At 34.0% G+C, this 12,682-nt stretch overlaps 1 protein-coding gene across 1 annotated transcript; it reads left to right on the forward strand.

The window, feature by feature from the left end:
* Nucleotides 1-1,070: 1,070 nt before the first annotated feature.
* Nucleotides 1,071-11,842, forward strand: LOC120518131 (extracellular calcium-sensing receptor-like). Its single transcript, XM_039740743.1, has 6 exons — nucleotides 1,071-1,180; nucleotides 1,751-2,042; nucleotides 2,519-3,346; nucleotides 7,366-7,593; nucleotides 9,638-9,761; nucleotides 10,929-11,842. Exons 1-6 carry the CDS (start codon nucleotides 1,092-1,094, stop codon nucleotides 11,840-11,842), a joined length of 2,475 nt encoding a protein of 824 aa, XP_039596677.1. The 5' UTR covers nucleotides 1,071-1,091.
* The last annotated feature ends 840 nt before the right edge of the window (nucleotides 11,843-12,682 follow it).

Here is a 12,682-nt window from a genome sequence, read left to right on the forward strand (position 1 = left end):
TCATGCAATATTTTGTTAAAATATTGATAAAATATTGAATTAAAGCTGAAATTTTACACTGTGTTTAAAATCCATTGTGGTAGTGTACAGAGCCAAAATTATGAAAATTGTGCCACTGTCCAAATTTCATATTGATAAACATTTGTGAAGACTTCATCAGTGCACAATAAATGAAGGACTAAATTTCTCAAATCTAGTTTAAGTAACGGCAAACTTTGTATTATGTTAAATAACTTTTGGGCACTGCGACATGCAACTCTCTCTTTCTTTCCCTTTCATTGGTTTTGCAATTATTAATGTTATTAATTATTAATGTTATGATTTGTCAGCTGGATTATTACTATGCACTGTTGAAAGTATTTTTAAATTGAAGATATACTGCTATTATTGCTGACCCGAGCACTGACCTGTCGCAAATGCCTTTCAGACAAGCTATTAACTTGAGAGATGTAACAGGTTGAGTGTAAAGGATCTGAAGCCTAATTTATGTCTACAACATCCGGAAATGTAAGAGACTCTGAAGAACTTTAAGTAAGTAGTATTAATAGTAACTATTATTATGATAAGAGCTCTAATCTGAGTACTGTTAGCCATAGTTTGACAAATTTGAAAATATACAGTAATATTACATTAAAAGTAATGTATGAATTGAAATTATATATGTATATATCTATATATACGCAGTGTATTAGATGGTTATTAAACATGTAATCCAATACAATCGCCAATGAACATAAAACATTTGTTAATAACATAAATGATGATATTGGTGAATAATACCACATATTGCATCTAATGCCTCTCAGTTGTGCAAAAGGGACAAAGTCTGGTGACAGTTTCCCAGCTCTTTGTTGTGGTGTATTTCCTATTGGGATTTATAAAGAAAACAATTCCATTTCATAACCATTGGGGAGAGTTAAACATTATCAAATACACTTGTATATAAAAGATATAAATCTCTAAAAGCGTGCACTGCAGCAATGAACCTGATACAATATAATGTTTTTTTGCTTTTAGTTTTTCTTGCTACAGCCCAAAGAAATCCAGCTTGCACAACTCAAGAAAATGGTTTATATAAACAAGGGGATATCATGATAGGAGGAATTTTTGCTGTCCACTTTAAAGCAATACCACCAGAAATATCTTTCAGGGCAAGACCTCAGGACTGGATGTGTGACAGGTAGATAACTGATGTAGGCATTTTTAGGTTTCATTGATTATAACAAAATATGATTTCTTTCATGCTTCTCCTTTTGTTTAGCATATGCCGTGCATATATTATATTGGATATATTTTTCTCCTTTTTTTCAGTTTATTTACTGTAATTATGAAGTCAACAGTTAGGTTTAGTAAGTTTATTTGAGATTTGGATATTTTGCCTTTACTTTTTTTGTCAAAAAAAGTACCAGAGGAGTATTGTGATTATAAACACATGCCAAAAATGTGCGGTATATAGTGGATTTTAATTTGTTAATAAATGTGCCATTGTTAAATATATATATTATACAACATTGTGTATATATAGTAGATGTCCATAGTGTGATGTTTATACTTTATCGGTCTCTGTGTAATTTACATTTTCAACATTTCAATAGTGTTGTACATAATTTAGTTCTTTAGTAATAGTGTAAATCTATATTTGATAATTATCTTTTTCCTCATAGTGATGCTCTTCCATATCAATTAAGGGATTATATATGCTTTGTAATGCACTTACCTTATTTATCTATGTATTTGTTTCTTTGCTTAGTTTTGATATCCCAGTATTCCAAAGATCACAGATTATGGTGTTTGCTATAGAGGAAATAAACAGAAATAAGCTGCTGCTTCCCACCCTCACTCTGGGTTACAGAATATATGACAACTGTATGAATCTGCAGGTGTCTCTGAGAGCCGCATCCACTCTGACTGCTGGTCTGGACGATGCCATGACCGATGCCAACTGCAAAGGACTCCCACCTGTTGTTGCCATTGTGGGAGAACCCCTCTCTACTCATTCAATTGCTATTGCAAGAATTTTGGGTTTGTTTAGTATTCCGCAAGTAAGACACCAAACTTTCAGCTTCATTAAATCATTTCGATATTTTTTATAACTTTTGCATTAGTATAATGACTTCAAGTAACTGTCTTTAAAGAGAGTTTAAAAATTAATGTGTAACTTTCAAATTATCGTTACAATTGCTTTGCAAATGTCTTTTGCTGATCTTGATCTGCCTTTAATAACCTCTATTTCTGTCTACTTTGCTTGACAATATTGCTATTTTTGCTTTATAGCATCTTTTAATAGTGTTTTAGGTGACAATTGCAGTAAAATAAAGAAAGATCTTTATGTTATTTAACCACTTTGACAACCAACAAAACTTATATTTTTCCCATATTCTTAAATATAGTTCATGTTGTTGAAACCTGTCAACCGGGACAATATTAATGCTTATCAAATAACAATGTAACAATCCCATTTATTATAAAAAGTACTTACTAAAATCCATAACCATATATATATATTTATATCTTTAAGGTCAGTTTTTGTGCATCATGCCCCTGTTTAAGCAACAAAAAGGAGTTTCCTTCTTTCTTTCGGACAGTCCCAAATGATGCCTTTCAAGTGAAGGTGATGGCAAAACTTATTAAACATTTCGGATGGACATGGGTTGGAGTTATTGGAAGTGATGATGACTATGGGCTTTATGCTCTGGGAAGTTTTAATGAAGAGATAAATAAATTTGGGTGCATTGCTTTCTCAGTAACCCTTAAAGTTAATGAAAAGAACAACATTTTGAATATAGTAAAAATAATTAAGCAATCAACTGCAAAAGTCATTGTAGTTTTTTTGACAAAATTGGATGTGACGGTATTGATGAAAGAAATTGTTCAACAAAACATTACAGGGAGACAGTGGATAGCAAGTGAAGCTTGGAGCGCCTTTGCTGCTTTGGCTGGTAATGAGAAGTTTGACTACTTTGGTGGGACGTTAGGTATCGCTGCAAGACGAGGAGTGATCCCAGGGCTAGAAGAGTTTCTTCTTCAGATACAGCCCAGTTCTGATCCAGAAAATAATTTGTTAAAACAATTTTGGGAAACAATGTTTGGCTGCAAGCTTCTCTACACTAGTGACACATCTAATTCGTCTAATATGATTGACAATAAAATATGCACAGGGTCTGAGGACATGAGAAGTAAAAAGACAGAGTTTACTGATGTGTCACAGTTAAGGGCTTCCTATAGTGTATACAAAGCAGTGTACGCTGTCGCATATGCCTTACATGATTTATTAAATTGTCAAAGTGGAAATGGACCATTTGAAAATAACACCTGTGCAGATATCAAAAATTTCAAACCCTGGCAGGTAGGTAATATTTATGTTTTTGTATTCATGATATTAAAGTATTCATATATTTGCAAATTACATTGTGTACCAAATAAAGCCCTTCCTGAAACACCCTTTAAAATAAACTAATAGGTTGTGTATATTTTAATTTGTTACCTTTTAATAAGAAATGTACACCTTTTTTGAATGTATTGTATTATACTGTATATTAGATTATAACATGTTCATTGAATACTCAAACAAATTACTATATAATCTTCTATTTCAAAACTAATTTTCAGTCACGTTTTCCAAAATGTCACCACAATTCTGCTTCAGTTCACTTTGCAAGGGCTTGATATAAAGTTTACAGAAATCTAGGTATGTGTTATAGCATGCTCTTTTTAGGGCAAATATTTACAAGGTGCATAAAGGCCATTACATTTCCATCTACTGAACTACAACAACATTTATTTCTAAAGCACATTTTCATACACAGAATGTAGCTCAAAGACCTTTACAAGATGGTAGAGAAATAGCTACAGCAAAGAAAAAAAAATTAAATCAAACACAAGTTTACAGGGGTTCCAAGGCCAAAAGACCACCCAGCCCCCATTGGGCATTCGACCTACCATAAACATTCAAAAATCATCCCTCATTGTTTCCTAGATTCGTCTTAGAGGATTCAATGCAGTAGGTCCTGTTGACAGCTGAGGTACCCACCTTCATTTGTGCATCCCAGGTGGCTGCACGGTGCCTTGATCAGGTAGCGGTGGTCCAAAATGCCACCACAGGAAAAAAACGAAAAAAAAAGGAGAATACAATAAATTTATGCATGGATAGTCAATTAGAAGTATAAATGTAATGCAGTTACAAAAAAGCCAAGAAAAAAGGTGTGTTTTTAGTTTGTTAAAATGATACACAGTGCTAGCCTGAAGTATGTCCATCGATAAAGTATTCCAGATTTTTGGTGCATAACAGCACTTCTTTTATGATTAACTCTTGGAACAATAAGCAGACCACTATTAAAAGATCTAAGGTTACGACTTGGAATGTTGGGGGACAGGCACTCCAAAATATAGGAAGGAGATCATTTAAAGATTTCTATACCATTAGTAGTATTTTAAAATCAATTCTAAAGGACATGGGTAACCAGTGTAATGATGCTAAAGATGGTGAGATGTGCTCAAAGTTTCTTTTTCTGGTTAAGATTCTTGTTGCTGCATTCTGAACTAATTTCAACCGGTTGATGTCTTTCTTTGGTAGTCCATATACAGTAGAAGTGCATTACAGTAATCTACTCGACTAAAAACAAAAGCGCAAAATCGTTTCTCAGCATCTTGCATGCTATAAGTGGTCTGACTTTTGCAATGTTCATTAAATGGAAAAATGCAGTCGCTTTAATCTGGTTAATGTGTGATATAAAGTTTAGGTTAGAGTCCACGATTACACCTAAATTCTTTACGTCAGCCTTGACTTTTAATGCTCTGTGATCAAGTTTATTTCAAGTAGCCTTGTTATTCCATTTTTGCCAACCACAAAGATCTTTGTTTTTTCCATATTTAAATTGAAAAAAATACCACTTATACATTCAGAAAAACAAGCAAGACTTTGGATCAGAGAGTGGACAGAATGCTAGGTTCATGAGGTGCAATAGACAAGTAAAGCTGCATGACTACAATCTACTATACAATAAAACACTAAGGTCTGGGTGTCCAGTTTCTCATAGCAATCTGATTGGTCAGTTTAGCATTGGTGTGATTAGTCAGTTTGGGTTTTGTGATGCAACAAAAGAGGAAGTGCGAGTGTGAGGCACACAGATAAGAGCAAAGACACACGCTGAGAGAGTCTCCTTCAAAGACAGATATTATAGTACCGGACATGAGTCACCAAAGGTGCCTCTAAAATAATGACAAAGACTGAGAAGAAGGCTTTACAGAAATGTATTTGAGAAAGTGATCGCCAGTGAAGGGAGTTTAAAGATAGGAGAGAATACAGAGGAAAGGACCTAAAAGAACACATAGGGCAAGAGACAGCAAATATCTTTACATTTTCCTCTTATCTGTCTTTGACAGGTACTGTGACTAGTTATATATATTTGTTGTACCTTAACAGAAACTCATGTTGATCACAGGTCAGGTCTCCAGTCCAGTTTATAGCAATGTAACTATTGCTAATGTATAGTCATTTATAGTAGATTTTTTGAAATTGATGCATTGTATTTATTTTTGGAAAAACTAATAAACACACAGTGTCTAATCACTTGTTATAATGACACATATAACAGGAGGAGATATACAAAGAGTTACTTTTAGAGGGATGGGCTGCTAAATTAGATTTAAGTGATGATATTGAAACCAATGCACAGCCAAACTCTTTATACGTATAAAACTATAAAGGTCAAGCAATTTAGTTGAAGTGTAACATCTAAGCATGTTCTTTTTCTTCTTTATCTTCATCTTTTCCCAATTTTTTATGGGTTAGGGTATAACAATTCCAAGGTTACATTTATTAATTACATAAGATTTGATTGCAATTAGGCATTGCTTTAAAAGATATTGCAGTTCAGGTCAAACAAAACTATTGTAGGTTATTCTCAGAATGTCGAATACTCTTGAGCAAACAAAATATTGTGCGTAAAAGACTGAAGAACATTTTTTACAATTATAGATTATTTGGTTTCTTTAATTGACATAAAGAAGAGGTAATTTGTAGAGTGAAGACAAATAGAAGCATTGATATATGGAATTAATAATACCTCTTGACTGAAATATAAGGTTTAATAGGGGACACAAAAAGTGATAAAATTAGATGGTGCAGTTTTGATGCAGAATAGACCATCAGTATGATTTTTTTTACCTGAAGAAGCACTTTCTTCTAAAGTAAATACAGACTTAAAAATAGGTGAGCATCAATCAGCAGGTAAGGAATGAAGGCGTACACAAAGAAAATTGATGAGGACGCACTATAAAACAAACATCTAATCGGTTAATACTATCCAACACATATATTCATGGAGAAATCATTATCACTGTGTGAAAAGTTCAGCAAACTTAAAAAATAAAATTGACTTTGTTAGAAAACACAAAAAAATTGCAACATAGAGAATTGAGCACATTTAAAGATAGGAATGTTGTTATAATATTGTAAAGGATAACAACTGGAGAAAGGAAGAAAAAATAAACCTGCAAGCAAAACCCGCAGCAGCTTGCAAGTCAAAGGTAGTTCATTTTTTCAAGTAGCAATAATTAGTTTTCAAATGCAGAGTACTCTAAAAAGGCAATAAAAAGGGAATAAGGAAGAGATAGATTGCTGTGGGGAAAGCTATAATGAAAGCTGTCAAATAGGGAATGAACTTCTCTCAATTTCATTCTGAAGAAATAATGATTAATGACTTTTTGTGATGAACGGCCTGTCCTCATCAAAATTGCTCTAATATCCAAATGTTTTAACAAGAAGTGTGTAAAAGTTAAATATTTATATTGCACCTGAGGAGTTGACACACCACATGTACCACATTCTAAAGTAAAATATGATGATTTCTATATACTCACTGCATTGTGAGTTGAGATTTTAAAGCCAGACCTGGTGAAACTTTAGCATAGCATATCGAATGAAACAGGATAAACAAACACACCACAGCAAATGACATCCATGTCTCTGTGGTGACAGTGACAAGTCCAGTGGATTTCAGGCCTGAATGGGTAGAATCAACACTCCACAGTATGTTGGGCAAGTATTTGAATCAGCTGTTGTTCCTGTACGACACTATTTTCAGAATATAAAGATAGAATAGATTTCATTGCAAATCTGATATTTGTTTTTCCAAGTAATTTTTCAGTACAAGGATTTTGTGTTTGATTTTGTCTTAAAGATTAATCAGATGTTTAATCAAAAATAAGGCTGGATATTAATTATTGTGAAGTTGTAGAGTGTTTTTAGTTTGGGCAAAAATTACAAATTATGGAAAGTGATTTATCTCCTTGAAAGTTGTACTGTTCTACATATATTCAACAATAGCATTTTTGAAACTGATTAACTTTTTTCTCTACGATTAGCTTTTGCATTACTTGAAGAAAGTTACCTTCACCACTCATTTTGGAGAAAGAGTGGCTTTTGATGAAAATGGGGATGCTCTTGCAGTTTTTGATATTGTAAATTGGCAGCAAATGGCAGATGGTACTATGATCAGTAAAACTATTGGAGTATTTAATCAGTTATCTGTGTCTCAAGACCAGCTTATTCTTAATGAAGAAGACATATTCTGGAATTTCAAATCTGGAACTGTAGGTATTGCTGTCTTGTAGGGTCAGTTGATAGAATGTATCATTTTCCTGATCATCTATATCTTCCCCATATATTGGTAGGTTTATTGCTGGATACTCCACTCCCAAAGATGTGCAAATAAAGTTAATTGTTGTTTATCACTGGACCCCATATGAGTGAGTGTGGATGTGTGTTTGTGCTGTGCTGCACAGACACCCTGGTCAGAGATGGATCCTGCCTTATAGCTGATTCTGCTAGACTAGGAGCCAACACTGGTCTTGATTAACCTGATTCGGGATAACCTTGTAGTTAGGATATAGTGGATTGGATAATGGATGGATTGATGGAATGAATGTGTTTGTTTTTAATGTTGATCTTTATGAAGACTGAATTCATATTTTAAATGTGAGATACAGCACAACTCTAGAGTTGTTTTGAAACATAATTGTCAATTGCAACAAGAAAGTTTGAGAGTGATAATGTTATAATACAGCAGTGTTTGTGAGCCTAGGCATTCACTTTATCATAATGAATGTCATCATAATATTATAATATAGAAATTTGTATGAATCTAGGCATTCACTCTATCATAATGAATGTCATCTGAGTGTGTTTCATTCATACAATTTAATAACAGACATTTGTAGTACATAGTATGCTATTTGAGGAAGCTGTAGATATAATAGTAGTAAGATATAATAGTAGTAAATGTAGTATTGAGTACAGAGTACAGTAAAATTCGTACTTGAATATTTTACAGTATGCTTCCAGCTTCCTTGTGGAAAAAAAGACATTTGGAAATCATCAGTATAATTAGCTGGAACTACAGTATGTATTACTGAGCAATGTTATAGTAACATGAGTACAACAACAACAACATTTATTTATATAGCACATTTTCATACAAAAAGTAGCTCAAAGTGCTTTACATAATGAAGATTAGAAAAATAAAAGACAGTAAGAAAAATAAAATAAGTTAACATTAATCAACATAGAATAAGAGTAAGGTTCAATGGCCAGGGTGGACAGAAAAAACAAAGAAAAACTCCAGACATCTGGAGAAAAAATAAAATCAGTAGGGATTCCAGACCATTAGACTGCCCAGTCCCCTCTGGGCATTCTACCTAACATAAATGAAACAGTCCTCTTTGGATTTAGGGTTCTCACGGAAGGACTTGATGATGATGGTCATGTAGAGTATATTTAGATGTTATAAATTCAGAGATCTGGGTTTAGGGATTTTACTATCATTTTAGTATTTTGTGTGGAAATATTACACCTGACAGTGGCTCAAAAATAATATTAAATATCCATATCAAAGCTTTACTATTTATTCATATAACATTAACAACAATTATTTCAGTTGTAACAAAACCAGACCTACACACTAGCGCATATCCTTCATACAATATTGTGACATAGGAATAATGGTGTTCCAAGCTGTAGCAGTGCTTAAAAGCAACAGCAGTTGAAATATGAAAGGAGATTTTTAAATTGAAGAGAAATTAAACCAATAATTGAAATTATTTCTATTGGTTGTAGTGATTTCTATGTTCTTTCTTTGCAAGGTGACATTGACGGGATGTTCCTGTCTAATAAAGTGTGGCACCATGTTCAATATCCAGCTGGAAGTCTTTCAAGAAGTCATTTTCTTATTCTCCAACAAATATTGATACTACATACAGCTCTGTAATTCTTAAATGTAATCTAATTTTACTATAGTGCTATTTCTTGTAGTGGCCCCAAAGTTATCCTCCATTCCAAAGATATGTTATCATGTTTTTTTGGTAAATGTAATTAGATACTGGTTATGTGTGAAGCTAGTAAATGTAATTAGATACTGGTTATGTGTGAAGCTGGTAAATGTAATTAGATACTGGTTATGTGTAAAGTGGTCATGTCCAGGACTGATACCTGTTTTTTTCAAACATTAACCAAAAAAAAAACAAAAACATATCCAATGATTTTATGAGGCTCATGTTGTCTTTGTATGTATTTGTTTGTTCCTGAATGTCTAATTAATTTTGCATATTATTTTAACTGCTAATGTTGTCTGCCTTCTAGGTTCCTGAGTCCTTTTGTAGTAAAAGCTGCTCTCCAGGTACAAGAAAAGCCATCAGAAAAGGGGAGCCTATCTGCTGCTTTGACTGTATACCATGTGCAGATGGGGAAATCAGCAGTCAGACTGGTACATAGCAACCCTTTTAATTTTTATCTGGACATCGCTAGGTTTCCTTTATCTTCCCATGCTTCTTCTTTGGTATGCATTAAACCTATCAAGGCATTTTGAGGCAATTTTTTTGAACTTTTCAGTTCAAGTGAGTTGAAGGCTTTTAAAATACTATGGCGAGTTTTTAAGACTGCTTTCTATACCTTGTCTGAGGTGTACAGTGAATTCCATGTCCCTGAAAATTCATATCATTCACACAAATGCTCTGTATGTATTGTAAGAAGGGAAACACAAACAGAAAAAGATTTGGGAATCCACTGCGTATATTGTAAGATAGATTTTTCACCATAGTGAACAGCACCAAAGTAGTCTCTTAGGACTGAGTCCAAAACGGAACTAAAGTAAAGGTGAGGTGGTTGGACTTTTATAGGTGGTGGGCTGAGGGAACTGGTAGAAGTGAGGTCAGTAGGAGGGTGCGGTCAGGAAAGGCATGCAGAAGTTGATTGAGGTATAGCTGGGTTTCCCTTCTGATGATCTATAGAAAAGGGAGAATATACATTAGTGCTCTTCATCATCCCCCGACTCGGTGTCTTACCCTCAGTTAAGCTCTTTGACTGCCTCCTATGCGCATGTATGTGACAATATATTGCACACCACAGGATGACACTGTATAGATTCAAACATGCATTTATGTACAGTTTCATTGTTTTTAAGAGCTAGTTGTCTGTGTAATTAAGTGGGCACATAATAACAGACCTGATACAATGTCTGTGTAAATTGCAGGTCAAACTTAAAAACAGATATGCTAATGTGTGTTGCATATATAACACATCACTTAGTAGTCCCAATGATCCTTACTACAGATCTTCATTTGATCTACTTTCATCTCTTTTTACTTTATGAGCAAATGTTTTTTTCTTGTTGAACTTCCTGACATCTCAGTTCACTTCTTCATTGCTTTTATTATATTATTGTTCTCCCATCTACAGATAACTACACCATGTATGAAATTTCCATGACCATAATTCCAATTTCTTTCAACAAAGTAAAGTACATGCTGCCTGACTGACTGGTGTTACTACATTTAACCATTATGACTGTTTATTACTTGTGCATTTATCTCATATCATTTAAATTTTGTTAAACTCAGTTATTTTATCACTATCCTCATTTTTGTTCTTGCAGATTCTACTGAATGTTCCAGATGTCTTCCTGATTTCTGGTCTAATCAAAAGAGAAATAAATGTGAACCAAGAGAAATAGAGTTTCTCTCATATGAAGATGCAATGGGAGTTTCTTTAACTGTAACTGCGTTATTGGGTGTTTTCATTTCAGTCTCTGTTTTGGTGGTGTTTATTCGATACAGAAACACTCCAGTTGTAAAAGCAAACAATTCTGAGCTGAGTTTCCTTTTGCTTGTGTCTTTGTTGCTTTGTTTTTTGTGCTCCCTCTGCTTTATCGGGAAACCGTCAGACTTAACATGTATGTTTAGGCATGTGCTCTTTGGTATCAGCTTTGTCTTGTGCATTTCTTGCATTCTTGTAAAAACAATTGTTGTGATCATGGCATTTAAAGCTAAATTACCTGGTTACAATATAACAAAGTGGTTTGGTATTTCTCAGCAGAGGGGCACCGTTTTCTTCTTTACCTTCATTCAAGCACTAATATGCATTGTATGGCTAACAACAGCTCCACCCTATCCATTTAAAAACACAAAACATCATCCTACTAAAGTTATATTTGAATGTGATGTTGGTTCAGTTACAGGATTTAGCTGCCTCCTTGGATACATTGGACTGCTTGCTGGCATTTCCTTTCTGCTTGCATTTCTTGCTAGACATTTACCAGACAAGTTTAATGAGGCTAAATTTATCACTTTCAGCATGCTCATCTTCTGCGCTGTCTGGATAACCTTCATCCCTGCGTATATCAGCTCTCCTGGGAAACATACTGTGGCTGTTGAGATTTTTGCTATTTTGGCCTCAAGTTTTGGGCTGCTCATTGCGATTTTTGCTCCTAAATGTTACATCATTTTATTTAAACCAGAACAAAACACCAAAAAAGCCTTGATGGGCAGAGACATTCCTAAAAACAAATGATCAGTAAGTTCAACCTTGAAAATGTGTAAAATATATTCAAAGATTACATTTTTCTATTCTTGTTGTTGCTTAATACTGTCCTATGTTTAATATAGTTTTTTTTCCTGTGCCATTTTGGAAAAATAATGATAAAAAAAACTCTGTTATAGAAAATGATTCATCATTTGTAGATTGCCTAATATGTTACATTTGGTGTGATGCTTGGTACGCTGACAAACAGTTGATCTGTGGGCTAAAAGAACTAAGAGTATTAGAGTGCCGATAATCTGTCTTCTTCAGTAGAATGCGTTTGCACATAATTATTCCCATTATCATTTTTGTAGCATCTTGGTTGGGAAAGAGTCTAACATAAGTTGCCTTATGCATTTGGTATGATGTCTATTTGCTAAATAAATTTTACAGTGTTACAGTGAACAAATCTTAAATGGTTTCTGTCAATCAACTTTTTATAGAATCAATTCCAACAGGGCAGCTTTCGCATCCTAGGTACAGTGTGGGTCTAGTCATTTTCTATACTTTTCAGTTAAGGTTACATGAGGCTGAAACTTGTGCCTGCAACAAAGGAACAATCCATTGTGGGAACCAAACTTGAACACATATCCACATTCACTGACGTGGTGCAAAGTGAAGAGAGGTGCAAAATGAAAGAAATTCAATTAGGCATGTAGGGAATAGGCAAGCTCAATGCATAAAGTATCAGGCTGAACATTTATCTGGGATCCAAGTGCTGTGGATTCATTTACTATATAACCACTCAATCCTGGTGCAGCCAAGTATTCATTGCAGGTAATCGCACAATCCGTTTTCAATAAAGTCTTGCCAAGTAAGTAGACAACTAAG

The sequence above is a fragment of the Polypterus senegalus genome, chromosome 1 (assembly GCF_016835505.1).
Source record: "Polypterus senegalus isolate Bchr_013 chromosome 1, ASM1683550v1, whole genome shotgun sequence".
NCBI classification, from domain to species: domain Eukaryota; kingdom Metazoa; phylum Chordata; class Cladistia; order Polypteriformes; family Polypteridae; genus Polypterus; species Polypterus senegalus.

Coding starts and splice junctions, on each gene's coding strand:
- LOC120518131 (XM_039740743.1), top strand. CDS start 1,092: ATGATAGGAGGAATTTTTGCTGTCCACTTTAAAGCAATACCACCAGAA. Junction 3,347..7,365: donor AAAATTTCAAACCCTGGCAG/GTAGGTAATATT, acceptor CTCTACGATTAG/CTTTTGCATTACTTGAAGAA. Junction 7,594..9,637: donor GGAATTTCAAATCTGGAACT/GTAGGTATTGCT, acceptor TCTGCCTTCTAG/GTTCCTGAGTCCTTTTGTAG.